At 34.8% G+C, this 23,857-nt stretch overlaps 1 protein-coding gene across 2 annotated transcripts in view; it reads left to right on the forward strand.

Moving 5' to 3' along the window:
- LOC121382175 (E3 ubiquitin-protein ligase NEDD4-like) overlaps positions 1-23,535 on the forward strand; it is a 46,826-nt gene extending 23,291 nt beyond the window's left edge. For both annotated transcript variants that reach the window (XM_041511693.1, XM_041511702.1), the window contains 13 exons: positions 1,021-1,140; positions 3,267-3,321; positions 3,678-3,730; positions 7,223-7,288; positions 8,470-8,576; positions 9,566-9,688; positions 10,106-10,227; positions 11,279-11,349; positions 13,122-13,217; positions 14,509-14,582; positions 16,746-16,974; positions 20,440-20,609; positions 22,235-23,535. In XM_041511693.1, the coding sequence (XP_041367627.1) occupies positions 1,021-1,140; positions 3,267-3,321; positions 3,678-3,730; positions 7,223-7,288; positions 8,470-8,576; positions 9,566-9,688; positions 10,106-10,227; positions 11,279-11,349; positions 13,122-13,217; positions 14,509-14,582; positions 16,746-16,974; positions 20,440-20,609; positions 22,235-22,337 (1,389 nt within the window). In that variant the 3' untranslated portion in view covers positions 22,338-23,535. The remainder of the gene's footprint in view (positions 1-1,020; positions 1,141-3,266; positions 3,322-3,677; positions 3,731-7,222; positions 7,289-8,469; positions 8,577-9,565; positions 9,689-10,105; positions 10,228-11,278; positions 11,350-13,121; positions 13,218-14,508; positions 14,583-16,745; positions 16,975-20,439; positions 20,610-22,234) is intronic.
- The last annotated feature ends 322 nt before the right edge of the window (positions 23,536-23,857 follow it).

Here is a 23,857-nt window from a genome sequence, read left to right on the forward strand (position 1 = left end):
ATTTTAATTCAATACTGCTCTAAAATACATCTCAGATGTTCTCATTTTTCAAACACACTCCCACTGTGGTTGGAAAAGAAAAGAAATCCTTGAATTCATCAGAAATTATTGCTCTTGCAACTATTTTTCACCAAGTTATAACCCAATGAGTGTTATTTGGTATCTCATGTGCTGAGGTTTTGTTAATTAACCTTTAGACTACTGGATTAATTTTTAACAAAAACCACATTCAGTGGGTACAAGTTTATAATTTTTACTCACATATATTCACTGTTTTATAAATACATGAAATAAAGTTCATATATGAATCGGTAAGTATTATTTTCGTGTGTTTTTTGTAATTTTTAGATCAGCTAATGGGGATTAAAATTAGGCAAAAAATCGAAAAAGTTGCGTTTACTTACGGGCATTTATGGCCAGCTGTCCATAACAGTGGTTTTCTGACCAGAATTTGTTTAAAAACCCGAACTACGATTCATATTGCAATATTTGGTAATTTTCGTTGTCGGTAAAACGATCAAATTTATTATCAAATTAGCTGTCACAATCAGCTATCGATCCCTGAAAATGACCGTGACGTGCCGCCATTGTTGTCAAGCGAAAATACTTGCCGAAAACCACTTTTTGAACTAAACATTTTAAGGTATTTTGAATTGAAAAAATCAAAACAAAAGCCACCATTTTGAAAAAAAATCTTTTTTCTTTTATTATATTTCCGTTTCCGGTGAGTGTCGTATGCAAAACGGCGGGAAATATGAATTGGGAAATGCATTGTATACAGTGTACAGTATGTCGACTGACGTGACGTCGGGCGAGATATCTCGCCTGCAGTACTCGGAAGGTTAAACATTAATTTCTTTACCTTTCAAGAAAACAAAAAAGAACAGAAATCCTTGAGATCATCAAGGGCGATTGCTCCTGCAACCATTTTTCACTCGACTATAACCCAATCAGTGTTGTTTGATATCTCATGTGCTGATGTGTTGTCAATTAAACATTAATTTCTTTACCTTTCAATAGGAAGACCCACGGCGGACGCGTGTTGGGTCTCTGCGAAGCAGTGCAGCTCTTGATGCACCTGGCGGTCTGTGGAGACCATCATCTAATGAAGATCTCCTAAAAAATTTGGGTCCTTTGCCGGTAAGTTTACCCTACTGATAGAAATAACATGGTAAGCAACATCATCATCTAATGGAGATCTCCTAAAAAAATTCTGCGTCCTTTACCGGTTTGTTATCTTATTGATTGAAATAGCATGGTAAGCGACATCATCATTTAACGAAGATCTCCTAAAAAATCTGCGTCCTTTACCGCTATGTTACCTTATTGATTGAAATGGCAGGGTAAGCGACATCATCATCTAACAAAGATCATTATCTTATTGATTGAAATAGCAGGGTAAGCAACATCATCATCTAACGAAGATCGTTATCTTATTGATTGAAATAGCAGGGTAAGCAACATCATCATCTAACGGAGATCTCCTAAAGAAATCTGGGTCCTTTACCGGTATGTTACCTTATTGATTGAAATAGCAGGATAAGCGACATCATCATCAACTAATGAAGGTCTAAACAAACCTGCGTCCTTTACCGGTATGTTGCCTTATTGATTGAAATAGCAGGGTAAGCGACATCATCATCTAACGGAGATCTCCTAAAGAAATCTGGGTCCTTTACCGGTATGTTACCTTATTGATTAAAATAGCAGGGTAAGCGACATCATCATCAACTAATGAAGATCTCCTAAACAAACCTGCGTCCTTTACCGGTATGTTGCCGTATTGATTGAAATAGCAGGGTAAGCGACATCATCATCTAACGGAGATCTCCTAAACAAATCTGGGTCCTTTACCGGTATGTTACCTTATTGATTGAAATAGCAGGGTAAGCGACATCATCATCTAATGAAGATCTCCTAAAAAGTCTGCGTCCTTTACCGGTATGTTACCTTATTGATTGAAATAGCAGGGTAAGCGACATCATCATTTAATGAAGATATAAAAACATTTGTGTCCTTTGCTGGTAAGTTTCCCTACTGATTGAAATAACAGGTCTTAAAATTGCACCAAAGTTGAGGCGATTAAGGGTGTGCTAAAATAAGTATGCCTCAAATAAGCGAAACCATCATGTAATAAATATCTCCTAAAAAATCTGTGTCCTACTGATTGAAATAGCAGGTCCGGGTTTTTTTAATCCCACTGCCCCCTTTCCTTTCTCTCCTTTGAATTCCATCTCATTTCTTCCCGATCTGGCAACTCCTATCTTTCAGCTTTTTTCGCTGTCCACGTCCACATCCCAGTCCTTGTCTCTCCAACCGCAACAGGTGCTTGTCTCTTGTGGCTATCTGTGCCACACACCTGCCATTTCCCATCAGCTTTTAGCTGTAGGCTTAATCTGACCTACCGGCCTCGGTGGCGTCGTGGTAGGCCATCGGTCTACAGGCTGGTAGGTACTGGGTTCGGATCCCAGTCGAGGCATGGGATTTTTAATCCAGATACCGACTCCAAACCCTGAGTGAGTGCTCCGCAAGGCTCAATGGGTAGGTGTAAACCACTTGCACCGACCAGTGATCCATAACTGGTTCAACAAAGGCCATGGTTTGTGCTATCCTGCCTGTGGGAAGTGCAAATAAAAGATCCCTTGCTGCTAATCGGAAGAGTAGCCCATGTAGTGGCGACAGCGGGTTTCCTCTCAAAATCTGTGTGGTCCTTAACCATATGTCTGACGCCATATAACCGTAAATAAAATGTGTTGAGTGCGTCGTTAAATAAAACATTTCTTTCTTTCTTTAATCTGACCACTTCGGGGAGTGTTCAGTAGTTACTTCTGGCATTGTTAAGAGGCACTTGTAACCAGCTACTATGTACCCCTACTGCCAGCGGTCGTTATATAGTGCTATGGGACAGACCAGCTTTATTAGTGGCAGAGGACGAGGATGCCAGGTTTGGAAATAGCAGGTCTTTAGATTGCACCAAAGCTGAGGTAATAAAGTGTATGCCCAAAATGTGTTTAACCCTTGATACCCTCAAGCAAAAACACTGGCTGCTTCTGTATATTAATTGTTTTAGGATTTTTGGTTCAGTTCAGAAACAAGGTTTTACTGATTAAACATCATGAATTTGGTTACTGTACTATTTTTTGATAAAATGCAAAACATTTAATACATAGATCTGCAAAAAGACAAATTTATAAAATATTTTATAAATTGTTTAAGATAAACATGTTTTGTCAGTTGTATTATCTTTTTTCTTCTCTTTTTCCTAGCCTGGTTGGGAAGAAAGGACGCACACTGATGGTAGAGTCTTCTATATCCACCACAGTAAGTTTTATATATATAAATATATATATATTATTACCCTAGTGGGCACTCCTAACCGGGGAAATAAAAATCATAAAGGTCAAATTAAGTATGCATACTATTTTATCTGTTTGAACCTTAAGTATAAACTTACGTACATTGAGCCTTAAGTATAAATTTACTTACATTAGAACAAATATTGCTTAGTTTAAATATATAAATGTAAAATAAATATTATGATCAGTTTTATAATTGCCAATCTGTAAGGAATATTTAGAAATAATATACTGAAGATTTTAAAGACACTGTTTACAAATTTATGTACTAGGTGTATGCTGATGTTGAGGTTTTTATGCTAATTGTTTTATTTTCCCCAGGTACAAGGAAAACACAGTGGGAAGATCCACGATTACAGAAACTAGGGGGACCAGTAAGTAACTGACGGGATTTATTATTATTAAGAATACTTGTAAATATTACCGTATTTGACCGGAAATTAGCCCATGTCTTTGAATAAGCCCCCCTCCGTTTTGATAGCATTTAAGAAATTAGGCCCTCATTCGTAAATAAGCCCACCCCCAACTTCGTCACTGTATAAATAACATGAAACTTCAAGTTTGCTCAAAGCTCATTTAAAAGGTCATACCTCCTGCAGATAATTAAACACAAATGTAACACAATATTTTACCACCAGTGAGATTTAGCAGTCTAACAGTAACAGTGTATAACATTGTTTCCAATTTCATGCCTGCAGTATTTCTTTGAAGTACACAAGCCCAAGTCTGAACCAAAACCAATGTCTATTTTTACCACCACACTGGGTCCGCAGTTAATGCTAATTAGGCAAATACCTTATTCTGATTGGCTAAGAACAATGACCTAGATTGACAATTCTTTGTAGTGTAAGCTGGCTGCCTGTGTCAGAAACGTGTGTGTATACGCTATTGAGTTTGTTAATTGCTGTTGTTTTAAGTCTTCTCAGCATTAAATTTTGGATGTAAATAAACAGAACTGGTAAGTAATTGTAACATAGAAGGTGTGTTTCTGATAATTAGATACTAGTAAAAAACCCAATTTAATTAATAAACAATTATTATTTATTAATAACAAATGGAACACTAATTAATAGGTGCTACTGAACGATTTTTGTTTTCTTCCTAGTTCATTTAATTATTATTATTATATATATATTTTTTTTTTTTTTTTTTTTTTTTTCTCAACAAAACTGGCCCCTTGTCTGGGAATAAGCCCACCCCATGCTAAGCTCACAATGAGTTGCCTTGGGCCCCTGGGCTTATTTCCGGTCAAATATGGTAACTTGATTAATTTGTTGTAACTATAGGGTATTGGGTCTGCATTTTACGGTAACCTGACACTATGCTTATAAGTCACGTACCGGTCTAACCATATGGGATTATAGGTTTTGTCTCCATCCAACTGTCTGTCTGTCTGTCTGTCTCTCAGTCTGTCTGTTCGTCCCACATATAGTTTTCCAGACTTTGTTTGGCCATGCCTTGAGATAATGAGCTGAAATCTTTTGTATAGCTTTATCATGTACTGTTACAGATCAAGTTTGACTTCCATGTCGATATACCAATTTTTGACAGAGTTATGATCCTTGAACTTAGGAGATACAAAACTGTGTTATGCCTGGTAGGGGACATGTTTTGCTTTAGCAGTACTCTCAGAATGCTTTGTTATTAATAAGCATACTAGGAATTATTAACGATTAATTTGTTGTAACTATAGAGTATTGGGTCTGTATTTTAGGATAACCTGACACTATGCTTATAAGTTCCCTACGGGTCCAACTATATGGGGCTATAGGTTTTGTCTTCATCCTGTCTGTCTGTCTGTCTGTCCATCTGTCACACATATAATTTTTCTGACTCTTTTTTTTTTTTCTTCCACAATGCTTCAAGATACTGAGCCGAACTTTTGTGTATAGCCTAATCATGTACTGTTACAGATCAAGTTTGACTTTTATGGCGATTTACCCATTTTTGACCGAGTTATTGCCCTTGAACTTGGGTAGGGGACATGTATTACTTTAGGGTGTACACTACCAAATCAAATCCCATAGACGACAATAGTAGCATATACGGCTAAAACTCCTACCTGCAACGTATCAACCGACATAAACGCCACGGATATAAATACTACCACCCCTTACACTTAAAGTGAATCAGAAAAAAATGGAGGTCAAGCTGCTCGTTTCTGAGATAACGGGTAGCGTCTATGACTACCCTAGTTTCGCACAAAATTTGAGTACTTTTTTTTACAGGTACCCCATACATGTTTCAAGCACAAGGCTACTTGACACATTGGTACTAGATGAAATAAAATTGCACATTTATTTTACCCAGATGAAACTTATTTTTTACAACCAACACACTCACATTTATAACCAATCACAGATCTCCAGATCATTTTTGTTTCTTAATAATCACTTAGTTAGCTCTCATGAAAAGCATTTTGAGTTTATACTAGATTCAGAACCAATTTTTTCAGATTTGATTATCTGCCTTGGATTAAGTTGATAATTTATTTTATTGTTAAAGCTGTATTACCTAATGTTACTAGCTAAATAAAATGCTGGATTACAGATCTGGAGATCTAAGTATATGTTTAACAACCTTATTGTTATGTACAAATAAGAACAGAAGGCACAATAGTGACAACAAATTTAATTATGTTTTTGGTAAAGTTTTTCTTCAAATTTACTTTAAATTTTGCATAAAACTACAAATTTGTCTAAAATATAACTTAGCACCCCCTATAAATATGTCAAAATTACAATAAAAATCAACTTCTTTACAAATTAGAGTTTTCAGAATTTCATACATAAAAAATTAACAATGTTAATGGAAACTAAAGACATTAACCCACTATTGGCACATGCTATTTTTAATATAAAAATAAATTGCTATTAAAATCTTAGTTCAGGTTGCCTATATATAATACCATATTTAAGAGCAGTTGTATATGGCAAGTCAAATACCATGTAAAAAGAAATTATTGAAATCTTTACAGTATGAATTATAGGCCAAAACCAACTTTTCTTCAGTGCTAACTTTGATTCAAACTCCATTCAGAGCCATGTACAGAGATTATTGTCAAGGTCAAGGTCATTGTGAACTTGCATGATCGAGTGATGGCTAATTAATCAACCAGTATAGTTTTTAATTAAATAAAATTACAAAATCATAATATTTTTTATTATGCACTGAATATGTGCTATAGGGTGTACACTACCAAATCAAATCCCATAGACGACAATAGTAACATATACGGCTAAAACTCCTACCTGCAACGTATCAACCGACATAAACGCCACGGATATAAATACTACCACCCCTTACACTTAAAGTGAATCAGAAAAAAATGGGGGTCAAGCTGCTCGTTTCTGAGATAACGGGTAGCGTCTATGACTACCCTAGTTTCGCACAAAATTTGAGTACTTTTTTTTACAGGTACCCCATACATGTTTCAAGCACAAGGCTACTTGACACATTGGTACTAGATGAAATAAAATTGCACATTTATTTTACCCAGATGAAACTATTATTTTTTACAACCAACACACTCACATTTATAACCAATCACAGGACTTGTGGTGTTCACTTCTCTATCAAAAGTTCGGTGCACCTCGAACTTTGACCCAGCCGGAAGTTATTTGGTATTGTACTACCTATAGCAGTACTCTCAGAATGCTTGTTTTAATACCTCAGGTCACATGGTCTTTTCCATCTTTAATAATACTGATTGTTGTATTTCCCTCTCTTTACTAAAAATGTTACTCTTATGAAAGACGCTTTTGACTTTTGTGATAAGTAAAGTGAACTAAATCTGTTAGTGCGGGTTTTTGTATTTATTTAATAATAATAATAATTTTAAAATATACATATATTGTTTATTTCAGGCTGTTCCATACTCCAGAGACTATAAGAGGAAATATGACTATTTCAGATCAAAGTTGAGGAAACCAGTAAGTAATAAACTTTTCACCGTTTAGTAAACGTTTTGCATTCATCTTAATTTGCTTGAGGTGAGATGGATTGCAGGATCTTTTTTTTTTTTTTTAAGAGTGGTAGATAATAACTAACGAGCTATGCTATGTGGAATTAAAAATATTTGTCCTGAGTGAATGGATGTTGAAAACCCGAGGATTTGGCAAGTGTTTTACAGCATTCGTTCACAAGGAACAGATAATTTGTAACTCCTCGTAGCGAGTTGGTTATTTATCCCCTACCGATCCAACTGGAGGGGACTATAGGTTTCATCTTCGTTCTTCTGTCTGTGTCTGTCTGTCTGTCTGTCCCACATGTAGTTTTCCCTGAAAAACATTTCACAATGCCGTGAGATATTGAGTTAAAATTTTGTGTATAGCTTTATCATGTACTGTTGCAGATCATGACGATTTATCACTTTTTTATCTTGTGAGACTTGACTGGTTCCCACTAAACCAACATTTTTCATATTTACATCATTTCTTACTATACTAGTTCATACTTGTATACAAACCACTTCATACCAGGGTTTCATCAGCTCTATTACCCATAACTTATTATGGATTAAAAATAAATTAAAATGACACACATGCTCACACTTTCATATATGACGACAACTTATAAATATAAAGATGCAACCATACGGAGAGTCAAATAAACAGCATTGTCATCATTCTTAGTTAAAATTGGAACAATTTATGTAAAAATCAATAGTTCTATTCTTGTCGACAGTTTGAAAATTGAGTCATAAACCAATAGGTTACAACTGAGCACTATTACATAACCCAGTCCCAGCCCAGCAATTAAAAAACTTGTCCACAGCGAAAAGCATTCCATGGAAAAAATTTGAATATAGTTAAAAAAAAGTGTTGTGGGGAATGAAAAAATCCTTGGCAATCTCCACGGCATTGCCGATTGCCGTGGGCAGTTGTAGGGTTGCTGGAAATAAGTTACACTGACTATTGCTTATTTCAAAGACGGTGAATGATACTTTGCTGCTTTTTAGAATTGTCGAAATAGCAAAGTTATGCTGAGGTGTGATTAACAATAGATATTCTTGAGTTACATGTAAGAACAGTTTGTTTTGTGCACAAAACTCTTAATGCAGATATTGCCAATTTGCATATTACATGTATGCTTTTGTTTTCTCTCATTCCAGCCTCATCTGCCAAATAAAGTTGATATTAAAGTGTCTCGACAACGTGTGTTTGAGGATTCCTACAGAATTATTATGGGTATTAAAAATGCAGAGATACTGAAAACTAGGTAAGAATCTTTTTTTTATCTGGCCTTTACAAAGTATTACGTTTTGGTGCTGGTAGTGGTTTATGTTGTAGATTATTATTAGAATAATAATATTATAATGGATTATAACATTACTATAATAATAATTATAATATGATGATGATGATTCTGGTTTGATAACATATTTGTAATGTTCTTCTTATGACAGTCTGTGGATTGAGTTTGACAGTGTATATATAATACATCTCCAGTGTTCGAGATTTAAAAATTTGGGCAGTATCCCATTTGGGTGGATACTAACATTTCAAAATCTGGTATTCCACCTGAGAATTTAGTATCCCACTTAAAGGAAATTCATAAATAACATCGTAACAAACTTGGAAGACACCGTTCTCATTCCCAGTCTATTGCAAAGCGACAATTGCCATCGCAGAATTTGTGAAATTCGCAATCAAATGGAATCGGCAAAAATATTTGCTGCATCTATTTTTGAGTAATACTGACATAAATAATATTTAGCAGTAATTTATAAGTGTTTCTGACATTACTAATGTACATTACTACCTATATCAATTTTATGCAGATGTGGAATCAATATCTCAAGTAAAATTTGAAGGGAGGAAACATCCAACAAAAACAACAGCGACTTAGCAGGTCTCAGTCTATTGCTACGCCGCTATTGCTCCAGTGTAGTATTAGACTGGGTACGAGTTTGGGGAGATATTGTTATGGCATAGCATTAGACTGGGTACAAGCTCGAAAATACTGTTACTTAACTTCACCAGTAAATGACGACTTTTATTGTTTCTGCGAAAAATAAAAACCAATATTTACAAAAACCAATAACATTATATGGTATCCCAGTGGGATACTGGGTTATTGAAGTCTGGTATCCAAAATTAAATTCTGGTATCCCTGGAATATCGGGATACTGTTAATCTCGAACACTGCATCTCTTGTTACAGACTGTGGATTTTGACAGTGTATGTATAATACTTCTCTTGTTACAGACTGTGGATTGAGTTTGACAATGAAGTTGGTCTTGACTATAGTGGAGTGGCTAGGGAGTGGTTCTATCTTCTGTCTCGAGAGATGTTCAACCCATACTATGGCCTGTTTGAGTACTCAGCAACGTATGTTCCTTTGCAATTGAAGTTAACCAACAATAAAATAGCTATAAACAATCCATTTCAAACTTTAATTTACAGAGTTATTCCCCTTTGTATCATTTTGTTATCAGTAATGAAGAAACGAGATTTAATTTGGTTAAAATAACAGACCCTAGTTATTTAAACACTACAACATATTTTTCACTATTATTGATAGGTTTGTAAGATTAACTAAACTTGTATCAGTTTTCACTGCCTGAAACTAGGGTCTACAACTTTAAATCTATGAGTAATAATATTAAAATATTAAATATGAAACTGTAATAATTTTAAAATTTAAAATTCTCTTTGACTAATAATTTTAATATTTAACAAATATATATGTTTCAAGATCAATTTAAAAAACCCAATGTAATACTAAATAATATACATGTGTTTCAGTGATAACTACACACTGCAGATCAACCCATTGTCTGGAATGGCTAATGAAGAACACATATCATACTTTGAGTTTATCGGCAGAGTAGCTGGGATGGCTGTGTTCCATGGGAAACTCCTTGATGGTAATGTGTTGTAGGAAATATCTCATTTCAAATTGCATTATTCAAAAAGTTCAGTTTCTCTTCAATGTTTTATGATAATTTTATTACTTACTTTATTTCATTGTTTCTGTTTTTGTGAGCATTTTCTCTACAGTTCAATAACAGGACTTTTAAGGCACCATTGTTTTGGCTTTGTACACAATATAGTTAGCATATCTAAAACAAATTTCAATATTATATTTAATGCATAGTATAATTTATATTAAAAAAAAAAAAACATATATTAAACTAGCTCTTAATGTTTCTACATTTCTAAAAACTGAAAACATAGCGACATGTAAATGATTATTTTGATTGGGATGAAGATAATCTAAACATTTACATCTGGCATCGCTTGTTGAATGACGTCACTGTATATTTATACACTAATAATAAACTCACTTACAATGCTTCTGTTTTTAAAATGAAGTGAAAATTTTCAAAGTAAAATTTGCTATTGGAAAAAATATGCAACCCCTGCATTTAAGAAATGTCCTCGGCAAAAAATGCTGTGGAAAAACAATCTAAGATAGTCCACAGTAAATAAATGTGCAATCTCCACGGATGCTGTGCTTTAAATGGAAGATATTTCTTGTTTTTTGTCAAATATGATTTATATCTCATCAAGTGAAGTTTACAATCATATCTCACGATATGTTTGCAAACTTCACGAGATGAGATATAAATCATATTTGACAAAAACATGTAATTTTTTATTTATTATATAACTTTTGGCAATTTACCTTTATTTTTAAAATGCCAGCAGCAAAATAGTTCTGTTTTTCTTACAGTGAAGATAACACTTTCTACAGTGACGATAACACATTTTAGAGTGAAATAGTGAAATTTTCCCTCTAAAATATGTTATCGTCACTGAGTGACTGATAACACTTTTATTTCACTGATATTTTAAGGTATTTCACTAAATGTTATATAATAAAATGTTTTATTGTCATTATTAATTGAACACTGATGAATAACTGAATTTGATATTGTATAAAACTTACAATAATCTTTTGGTTTTTTATTTTAGCTTTCTTCATCCGGCCATTTTACAAGATGATGTTACGGAAACCCATCACTCTGCAGGACATGGAATCTGTGGTTTGTAGTTCTGAAGTTAACATGAAAATAAAAACAATTTCACAAAATATAATGTAAATCAATAATTTTTGATACGGGACTAACAGATGGGATACCTTCATACCAGGGGTTGAAATTTACTTTTTTTTACCACCATCCCAAAGGAATAGTGAATTTCAAAAAACACTATTCCGTCTAAAAATGTACTATGCCTTCAATTATTAATGTACCACTAGTTTTCCTGACTGTGCTATATCGCTCTGTACAACATTGCATAAAGAACAATTGTTTATATACCAGTCTATGCATTACTGCGTACTAGCTGGAATTACAAACGAACTCACTCCAAACAGTAGTCTCAATCAAAAAGACGTTTATTTTGTACCGGTAAGTGCATGAGAAAGGTCTTAGTAGTGCGAGGATTTGTTCTGCAGAAAAATGTAGCTGAAGAAAAAATGTAAGTGGAATAGTCACAGGCGATTTTCGGTATTCCGTGCTTTATTTTCACTTTCATGATGGAATAATGGAAGAATTATTTTACTATTCCGTTTCGAAATTTACTATTTGAAATTCGACCCCTGCATACAGTAATTTATCAGTACCTTTTAAAATAAGAAAGGTTGCTATAATTTTGAGAATAATATAATTATGTGATCTCAACATGACTTGATTTTATGACTGTTGTGGGACCATAAGGGAAATATTCAACCCCACCACCACCACCACCACCACCACCACCCCCTTCCACCAATAATCTGTGTCATATGCATGTTGTACATCATCGTATTAATGTTTCAGAAAATGTATGGTTTAATGGGGCTGTGGATTTTGTTTGGTAAACAGAGGAAGTAAATTCAAACTGAAAAAAGTTAAAGTAAATTTGAAATTATGTTAAATTTTGCAAAAGAAAGAAATGCAAACGCATATATATGTTTCAGAATTAAATTGAAAGTTTATAGTGTTCAAATTTTGTTTTGGTTAATCTATATTTTATCAATTTATTCAGAACTTTTAATTGTCTGTAGCCATAGAATAGTAGAGTGGCAGTTCATAAAATCAAAATCAAATCTGAAACTATTATCTTGTATAATAGCAGAAACGATTCTTGGCAAATTTTATAAGGCATATTTAATACAAAATCTAAAGCAGTAGGTAATATTTTGACATATATATAGAGGATACTCCCCGAGTGTCTTGTGATATCATAATTTATCAGCATGAGTTGGTAAAAGTCTAACAATCCTCGGCAAGCTTCGGTTTTCATACTTTTATCAACTCGTGCTGATAAATTATGATATCACAAGACACTTGGGGTGTATTCTTTTTATCATCCATTATCATTCTTTTCATTTGCGACAGTTGTAAACAATGTCAGTAATCAGTGTTCGAGATTAGCGGTATCCCGATATCCCGGGGATACCAGACTTCAAGAACCCAGTATCCCACCGGGATGCCATATAATACTAAATTCTCAGGTGGGATACCAGATTTTGAAACGTTAATATCCAACTGGGATACTGGCCAAAAAAATTTAATCTCGAACACTGGTAATGTGGGTTGAATGTCGGCGGTAGACTCGTTAACTAGCAGACCGGCAGTGGCGTGACGTCACTAATGGTAGGTTTAGCGCTGAAACAAACACAGTGACGTAACAAAACATTGTCTTGTGATTAAAATTTGACCGATCAAGATTATGAGGAGATATCGCAAATTGTAGTGCCAGCAATATCTCCTACAAAAGCCTTTAATGGATGATAAATGTATTTTAATGCCTTGTGTTTTCTTGATCACAGGATTCAGAGTATTACAATTCTATGATCTGGATCAAGGAGAACGACCCAGCCGACCTTGTACTGAATTTCTGTGTAGAACAAGATCAGTTTGGAGAGGTAAGTTTTTATTTATTATTTTAGCTCAGTAGGTTGAGTGCTCGCTTGGGGTGCTTGTGTTGCAGGATTGAACCACCTCGGTGGATCCATTCAGCTGATTGTTTTTTTCTTATTCCAACCAGTTCACTATAACTGGACAAATGCTGTGGTATGTGCTTTCCTGTCTGTGGGAAAGTGCATGTAAAAGATCCCTTTGTGCATTAGGAAAAATGTAGTGGGTTTCCTCTGATGACTACAAGTCAGAATTACCAGTTGTTTGACATCCAATAGCCGATGATTAATAAATCAGTGTGCTACAGTGGTGTTGTTAAACAAAACAAACTTTAACTTGATTTATTTTTAATTTTTAAACAGACTGTCCTGAGTTTGTTACTGTAACATATTTTCTACTAATGAATGTTTTTTAAAATTACACTAAAATTAATTACATATTAAACACATTTTTCTTGTATAGAAAACTAGTGTCTGTATAGTCAGTGTCTTTCTGCTAGTTCTGATGTTTGTAGTAGCCTCAACAGGATGTTACCTCTCAGTTTAAGCTACTACATATATTTAGGACAACCAGAAACACATTAAATATAAATATAGCAGGGATTCTAGAATTTTTATAAAATCCACTAGCCATGGGATCAGTAATTTTAAAGATTTACTAGCCACGATTAAAAATCCACTAGCCCTACTTTACTTTAAAGTAAATACAATTTTACTAATAGTAATAATCAGATATGTCACCTAAAGAAGGAAATAGAGCTTAAAAACACTTTAAGATTGGGGAGGTAGGAGTAGGGCCAGGATATTCATATTTACAAATTAGACTTAAATGCAGCATTTGACAAAACAAAGTTTACTAGCCGTCGGGCATGGTAATAGTAGTTATTTACTAGCCCAACACTGAATAGCACTAGCCATGGGAGTGGGGCTACCATAATCTAGAAGCCCTGTTATAGACACTTGATAAGAATTTTTTTTATTTTTATTTAATTAATTTTAGTCGTTATTAACTCTTGTTATTTAAAAACATCTGACTATGGCAGAAAACTCGGGCCAGACTTTTTAAGAAAGAACTTCACAAATATATCATAGAGAACAATTATTTGTGTTGCTGGAAGATGTTAAACCACAAAATTGTGTGCTTTTAATAATTTTGTAAAATATCAGCCTTTTCTAGTGGATCAATATTTGTCTTGGTAGAGTCTAAACAAAAATAATCTATTAACAAAGACTTGTTTGAATTTTTCCACATTAAAAAAATGCTTGTGGCGAATCCTCTAAATATATTCTATAATTGCAGATCACTGAGATGGAATTAAAGCCTGGAGGAAAACAGATCCCTGTGACTAACGAGAACAAAATGGAATACATAGAGTAAGTTAAATAGTGTAAAATACTTTATTGTCGCGAAGATGTACATTGGAAGATTTCGGAGCCATTCAGCTGTTGAATGTTCGGACTGTGAGGTGGAAAATGCACACGGTCAGAGGTCAGGATAGGTATTAATAAAAGAGAAAACACTTAAAGTTTTCTTCAGTTTTGCGAAGAATAATAGTTTCTGGCACTCGTCCTTTTGTAGCTGGTTTTTCTGACACGAGTGAAGAAAATCAATCCTTGGAACAAGTTTTAATGAGCTCCAAGCAAGTTTTAGCGAGCTCTGAGCAAGTTTTAGCGAGCTCCAAGGTTTGATTTTCTTGAGACGAGTGTCGGAAGAACCATCTACAAAAGGACGAGTGCCAGAAATATTTTCTAGTTCAATGATTGTTATAATTTTAGTATAATTATTATAAAATTCAAATCGCCAAATTCACCAATTGTGAATTTCAAAACCAATTGGCAAATTTTATTTTAATTTGGCGAAATATTTTTATGTAATATTTGATATTTTGATACAAAAATAACTGGCTTTTTGCCATTTTTGAAGATTAATAGATAATTTGGCGAAATTTTCTGTTAACCCAGAGCTAGCCGTGCTTAGAGAATGACAATCAACAGGTGGCAATGGCCGTCTACCTCTTAAACGACAAGACCAATTGACCAATGAAAAGGGCACATTACTGTCTAGGGGACGTGTGCTAGACGTTTTTTCTAGCATGGCTTTCTGGCACCTTTCCACTGGGTGATGAACTAGAATTTAGTTTTGTGTTTTTCATCTGAGAATAAAATTCTTGAAAATAAATTTCCAGCGAAAATAAAGGCTGACAAAAATTGAACATAAAACCCCACAAAAAAACCCCCAACAGAAACAATGATAATAAACATTACTCACACTAAATATTGCATATGGTTTTCTTCAATAAGTATGTTAAAACTGGAAATGAAAAAACAAATCTGGCCTAGGCTTGTACAGTAACACTATCCTCATAGTACGTGTTGCATCTTTACACTAAAGTTTTGCCTGTTGGCCAATCACAAACCCTACAAAACAAGGATTTTGACCTCAATAGATATTGTTTTAATCAAACTTGAGCTAGCGTTGTGCCTTCAAATTTTGTTTTATTGAACTTTATAGCTAATTCAAGTTTGGAATTTGGTTGACAACAAATTTGTGAATGCTGTGAAACAGAATGTAAGAAAATGTGTGTATTAACAATAATAAAATAATAACTATTATTACCCATATTGTTAAAAAAATATCTTGGTACATAGCAAAGTGATACGTTCAGGGCGAATATATATTTAGATTGGAGACGTAACACTTCATGACATCATCGATTGGTGCACTACAATCTTACAGGAATGTCAACCAAACGAGTTGAGTGATATAAATTACGATCGATTATAGGTAATAAATAGGATATTAAAGGCGCTACCATTTCGTATCATGTTTATGTCCCTCATGAAATAATTTTCAATTTCACTAGCTAAAGCACGTGACAACTGAAATTTATTTCACTCTGGACATAAACATGATACGAAACGGAAGCTCGTTTAATATCGTATAAATGTTGATGTTTCAGTCTAAGCTTGTGACAACTGAAATTTATTTCACTCGGGACATAAACATGAAATGAAACGGAAGCTCGTTTAATATTTTATCAATGTTGATGTTTCAGTCTTAAGCTCGTGACAACTGAAATTTATTTCACTAAGGACATAAACATGATACGAAACAGAAGCTCATTTAATATCATATAAGTGTTGTTTCAGTCTAAACTATTGACAACTGAAATTTATTTCACTTGGGACATAAACATGATACGAAATGGAAGCTCGTTTAATATCCTATAAATGTTGATGTTTCAGTCTTAAGCTTGTGACAACTGAAATTTATTTCACTCGGGACATAAACATGATTTGAAAAGGAAGCTTGTTTAATATCGTATAAATGTTGGTGTTTCAGTCTTAAGCTTGTGACAACTGAAATTTATTTCACTCGGGACATAAACATGATTTGAAACGGAAGCTCGTTTAATATCCTATCCATGTTGATGTTTCAGTCTTAAGCTTGTGACAACTGAAATTTATTTCACTCGGGACATAAACATGATTTGAAACGGAAGCTCGTTTAATATCCTATCCATGTTGGTGTTTCAGTCTGGTAATCAAGTGGCGGTTCGTGTCACGGGTTGAGAGTCAGATGCGGGCGCTGACGAAGGGATTCAACGATCTTGTTCCGCAGAACCTGCTGCAGATCTTTGACGAGAACGAGCTCGAACTGCTCATGTGTGGACTGCAGGATGTCGACGTGAATGACTGGAAGAAAAACACCATGTACAAGGGAGAGTACAACCCCAACCACCCAGTGATCATTTACTTCTGGAAGGTTTGTAACATCAGAACACAGAGTACAACCCCAACCACCCAGTGATCATTCCCTTCCGGAAGGTTTGTAACATCAGAACACAACCCCAACCACCCAGTGATCATTCACTTCCGGAAGGTTTGTAACATCAGAACACAACCCCAACCACCCAGTGATTATTCACTTCCGGAAGGTTTGTAACATCAGAACACAACCTCAACCACCCAGTGATCATTAACTTCTGGAAGGTTTGTAACATTAGAACACAGAGTACAACCCCAACCACCCAGTGATCATTAACTTCTGGAAGGTGGGTCGTATGTAATATCAGAAAAGAGTACAACCCCAACCACCCAGTGATCATTCACTTCTGGAAGGTTTGTAACATCAGAACACACAGTACAACCCCAACCACCCAGTGATCATTCACTTCTGGAAGGTTTGTAACATCAGAACACACAGTAATAACCCCAACCACCCAGTGTTCATTCACTTCTGGAAGGTGGGTCGTATGTAATATCAGAAAAGAGTACAACCCCAACCACCAAGTGATCATTCACTTCTGGAAGATTGATCTCTATAAAACACCATTAAAGGAAACTTGTCACGAGACCATATTATAGCTCATTTTAAAAGCAAAATGATATAAAAATAATATACAAATAAGTTTATAACAATAAAATACGCATAGTTAACTTAAAATGAAGAAATTACGCCAATCAGTATCAAAGTACGATTTATGCATATTTATTCGTGAGCGTTCGGAAAAAAAAGGGAAGTGACGTCAGAGCCGCTATACTCTTCCATTGTTGTTAACTGTTTATATATGGAGTAAGGGCCTTACGATCTTTTCAGTCCAGCAGTGCCGTACTGCGCGGCCTTTGGGTGTAAAAATAAACAGTTTAAATGATCGGTATTGTCTTTTTACGGTTTTCCAAAGGATTGTATCCGAAGAAAGACGCGTGTATTTTATCGCAAAACAAAAGATTGGACACCAACACCGCATAGTACTTTGGTGTCAGCCTATTTTAGTATTTACAGCCCGGAGCCCGAACGTTACCCTGAGACAAAAACAGTACTCGGTTGCGAATGCCAAGGTGTACATTGTACATATTTGGCACAAAGATACACCTCAGCATGATGTATTTATATATGTTAAAACAAAAATGTAGATTTGTTTTTTGATTTTTTTTTTTTTTAAAGAAGATTTTTTTCATGTTAGGCCTACATAAAAAAATCTGTATTCACCGTCTGAAGAAGGAAACGTCAATAATTAATTAAATATGGCATATACAAACATAAGGATTTGGCATGAGAATACATCTCAGTACGATGTATTTAAATATTATGTTTAAAAAAATATAATAATAATTTTAAATAATTATTTTAATCTTCGGGCAGAGTACGTCACAAAAACGAAGCCCCAAAGTAACACGAAGTTCAATACAAAATAAACCACTACTGTCGGTGTCGAAATAACTATTATGTTTCATCCACGGGCTGACTTGAGAATCGGAGTGTAGTTTTAGTTAATTGGTCCTTTCTTTCCGTGGCCTGCACATGTGATTCCTGATTGGCAGGTGTATGTTGCAGGGTATCGACCAGGTAAGTGATTACCACTGTCTAGACATACGTATAAAATACGTGCCAGTTTTTTTAAGATCACAGGGTATTGTGGCGTAACCTGTCGCGACTATAGTACAATGTTAATGGACATTATCAGCCGCCCTGCTTCATTACTGTAAATAATGCTGTAAAACCTTTGATTAAGTAGACTTTTCCATTGAAAATTACAAAACTGACCAATTACGTAGTACCAAAGAAAAGAAAATTATCACATGGGTATCGTGAGTGGTTGTTTTTACTCTAACGCACCCTACCAATAGGCCTAATAATATGCTGCTGTTTTTTTAAAGAGAAAAAAATACTATAACCCCATTTTGTTCTATTGATGCAAATTGAAATATATTTAGTTAAAAAGTTGATTTACAAGTCAGGTTAATGAAAGTGAAGCGCCTTGTAAATTAGAGCGTTTGTTTACACTGTGCATACAGATTTCATTATGTACAGCCCGAACATGAAAAATGTGATATTTTCTATAAAATAAAAAAAAAAAAAAAATTTATACACCTCGGCATTAGCATCCGAGTTTTGGTTTTGTCTCCGGGTTACTTTCGGGCTCCGGGCTGTAAATTGGTCGACCGGTCTGGTCTGGCACCATCGGTTTCTCCACCCTCCGACTCGCTATCCGTTTTTTCTTCAGTATCACTGTTGTAAGTAAATGTGTGTCTTTCTTCATTTACTAACAGCTCATATTGATACGGCAAAACGTTTTGCGAACGAACACTCGTTGTTTTGGTAAGCTGTGAAAGTGTTAGATTCTTTATGAGTGGTACGGACTAATGCTTTTAAGTGTAAGGCTTCAGATCAAGCGACGCGTCTCTGACGTCACGGACCTCGTGATTGCCCTGCTCATTAAAGATCGGCAATTTCCACTAAGAGCTCGTATCTGGGGTTTTTTTATGGAGATATTTTAAGTAATTAATTTTTGTTAATTTTTTTTTTTAGGGGATTTAATTTATAATTAATTGTACATGGTTGGTGTCAATTATAGGTCACGTGACATGTTTCCTTTAACAATAACACCTCTCTTGTTTTTTCCCACACCATCTATTATGTTTACCTGTCACCTCATAACATGACTCATAGACCATGTAAATAGAGCACCAATGACCCAAATTAGTGAGATCTAAAGTCCTGATGACTAGTACATCAAGAAATAAGCACACAGAATCACCAGGAGTCGGGATGAAGCTGAGTGATGGCTCAGCAGCCTGACGTGTGTTGAGTAGCAGGATCGATTCCCTGTAGTGAATCCAGGGCAAGAAACTGCCAGTCACCAAGTGGCGAAATTCGACCAACGTTCCATTTGTGCATCTTTAAATATTAAAAAAATAATAGCATTAGTGTCTATGGAATAGCTTTTTAAATTGTGATGCAACCTATAGAATAGCAGTCTTTTTTGCTGTCATACAAATTGCAGGATTTTGATTGTATGTTCTCACTAAAATTATTGTCATCCTTAGGTAAAATGCCCCTTAAATGACATCATTATGGAAGATGGTTCACAATAAGGACAAAGGAAATGCCCCTAAAATGACGCCATTATGGAAGATGGTTCACAATAAGGACAAAGGAAATGCCCCTAAAATGACGCCATTATGGAAGATGGTTCACAATAAGGACAAAGGAAATTTATTTATGACCTAAAGGGTTGAACTACATTAATTGAATGGTTTCTAATAAGATTTGTTTTTGCTGATTTGTTTTGAATTATTAAAGTTCAACAGTAAAAAAAAATTGTATAAAATTACATCACTATGCTACAAGCATGTGATTTTATCCAATTTGTGACTGTTGTACATCAACAACAAATTACGTGAAATAAAAAAAAAAATTGGTTTCTATGGAATAATTACATTTCAGGCTGTGTATTCGTTTCACAATGAGATGAGATCGAGGTTGCTTCAGTTTGTCACTGGAACATCGCGGGTACCAATGAATGGATTTGCAGAACTGTATGGCAGCAATGGACCCCAGATGTTCACCATAGAAAAGTGGGGGAACTCGTCACAACTGCCTAGGGCTCACACTTGGTTCGTACCTATATTTAAATATTTTCATATTATACTTACCTTTTGTGGCACCCAATAGCCCATGTGTATTCTGTGCTGAGGTGTTGTTAAACATTCATTCATTCCTTCATTCATTCATCTGTTCATTTGTTCGTTCATTCATTCATCTGTTCATTCGTTCATTCATTCGTTCGTTCATTCATTCGTTCGTTCGTTCATTCATTCATTCCGGTACCAACATTTAATAGTGTCTGTGTCGTTATATAGAGATTATTATACAAGCTTGTGTGTTTACTGATTTTATGAAACTAGTGTTTGTATTTTTGTATTGCCCGATTGAGAGTGAATATAATACATGAATCCTGACACAAGTTTCGTAAAATCAGTACGATTCACACATACACACACACACACACACACACACGAGTGTAATAATTTCATTATTGTCCATATTATAATTGTTATATTTTTTTATGAATAACAAGGAACCGTCTCAGAATGTTTTAACCACAACTAGAAGGAGACGACGGAAATGACGTCACATGCAGTCTGAGCTAGGATTGGGAAAGCAACATCATGCTATGACATTGCTTCCCAAAATGACGTCATTACAATTGTTATTATCCATATGGTTCAACATAACCAAGTTAATCATACGAAGCACACGTGTAATAACAAGTGTAATGACGTCATTTTGGGAAGCGACATCATAACATGACATTGCTTCTCCAGTCCTAGCTAAGACTGCATTTGAAATATGACGTCATTTCGTCGTCTCCTTCTAGTTGTGGCTGAAACATTTTGAGTTGGGTCTTGTTATTCATAAAGAAAATAGCAATAATAATATGGATAATAAAGAAATTATGATACTCGTGTCAGGATTCATGTATTACCCTCGCTCTCGCTCGGGCAATACAAAAGTCCTGACACTTTTTTTCTCATAAAATCAGTACGACACACAAGCTCCTATAATAATCTCTATTTATTACACGTGTGCTTCATATGGTTTTTATTAACTCAGTTATGTTGAACCACATGGATAATAATAGAATTTATTACCCCAATGGTTGCTCATAACGCATAGAAGAGAATCTTCAGGATTTTAGTGCTGTTCAGTTTTTATTTTTTAATTGTGGTGGGTGCGATCCGCATTTGGGCTGAGTTGATGATTTTACTTTCCTTTGAAAAAGTGGATTTTTGTTTTTTTTGGGGGGGGAAGGGGTATTCTTGTCTGTTTTAACGACAGAAAAGTTTTTAATACTAAAAAAAATAACAGTCATTAGTGTAAAGTGCCATCTTTTGACCATAGTTTGACACCCAATAGGCGATGTATTTTTCGTGCTGGGGTGTCGTTAAACATTCATTCATTCATTCTTATGACTTAGCACTTACTAAGCAATGATTTTGTCAGTACTACATAAATGTATGTCATTATCTGGCACAGCTGAAGCAAGTAGACATTGGAATGGGGGGACTGACTGAGATCTTGCCTCCAGGTTTCTAGCGGGGTTTAGAGATTTACTACCAATTCAGAATTATTAGGTTGGGGTGCTAGATTGAATTTTAGTCAAATTTTGTGAGGTTGTTGGGGTTGTGTTTTTTTGGTTTTTTAATGTGATATAATGAGTTGCTACTTTCACTTTCAGTTTCAACCGGATTGATCTGCCACCATACGAGTCGTACCATGACTTGAGAACGAAACTGATTCAGGCTGTGGAAAACACACAGGGATTCGATGGAGTGGACTAGTTTCCAAGTGAACACTCTGGAATGACGTTTGGAGTGGCCTTCAAATAGGTTTCTGTCCTCACCCCTCACTGCGTTTTTATCAATTGTTTTCAAAAAATATAAACAGTCAAAGTATTTTGATATAAAATGGGATAAATCCCAGTTGTGATATTTGTGTGTCAGACTTGTATAGATTTAAATAATCATTGGAACTCTCTGTTTTGTGGTTGATTCTGAGAACTCCACGGCAGATTGCAGCACACATTAGTTTTAAGTAACAGTTATAAATGGATTTATCCCAGTATGGGGCAGAACCCATCATTTCATCATTCAGATAAAAATTCGGTGTAGTTATTTCACGAAACCTTCCTTTTCAATACAAATATTATTTTGTGTTGTAACAAATTTTCAGACAGTGAATAAAAATAGGATATCTTGTAATTATATCCTTGGACATTTGTTCATTAATATGTTAATTAATATATGGTTATGAAAATCAACCAGATTTTCCTAGGAATTCCCTATTTTAATCTGTCTGGAAAAAAAAAAAGCAAAAAAAATGAGCAGAAACAGTCTAGTTTTCGAAACCCTTCGAAGTTTTCTGGATTTTTTTGTTTAGTGTAATTTTCATATCTGATTATCAGATCTCAGTTGATAAAAAGCATTAGGGGTATGTACGGAAAATCTTCCTCACCTTTATTTCCTGACCTTTATTTCCTGCATAGCCAGTACCATTCCCTAGTGCATAATGAAGCGGTGATCAACACGAATCAAACACTTGGTGATAAAAGTTGGACAGCTCAATCGGAAGACTTCTGTGTGTATGGAGGTCACAAAATGTGTACATTGTATTCAACATGTTGTGTATAACATTGTTTTTAAAGTCCTTGTTTATTCATTGATCTCTTGACTGTATCAGTCGAGTGGACTTTTCGTATTGTCGTGTACGTACAAACATTTACTTTCTTGTGTGTATAATCATATACATGGTGTGTCAGCACAGGTGTCCTCTACCCTTAACCTGTTTATATTTGAGGATAAGGCAGGAGAATATGAGGCGCAGAAAGCCAGGGATTTATCCAGAATATTTCGCCATGGTCCCATGGCTAATGGGTTTGGGAATATTAGTACGAGTAAATTCTGTTTTCAGTCCACTGCATGATGCAGTACACCACAGTTAAATTAATTTATTAGAACAGGGGTAATTAAATATGTATGTATGTATACCTTGTATGTATATGTGTGTGTGTGTGTGTGTATATGTATATATATATATATATATATATATATATATATATATATATATATATATATATATACATGTATATGTATACATACATACATGCATACATATATATATATAGAGAGGTTATTACCAGAGTGTTTTTCAGTATCGTCAATATCATGTATTAGGAATAAAAATTGTATTATGCGAGCATAATACATTATTTTTATTCCTAATATATGATATTGACGATACTGAAATACACGAGGGTAATAATCTCTTTATCATATAAGCTCGAGCTTAATACAACGTGTGT

The sequence above is a fragment of the Gigantopelta aegis genome, chromosome 2 (genome assembly GCF_016097555.1).
Source record: "Gigantopelta aegis isolate Gae_Host chromosome 2, Gae_host_genome, whole genome shotgun sequence".
NCBI classification, from domain to species: Eukaryota; Metazoa; Mollusca; class Gastropoda; order Neomphalida; family Peltospiridae; genus Gigantopelta; species Gigantopelta aegis.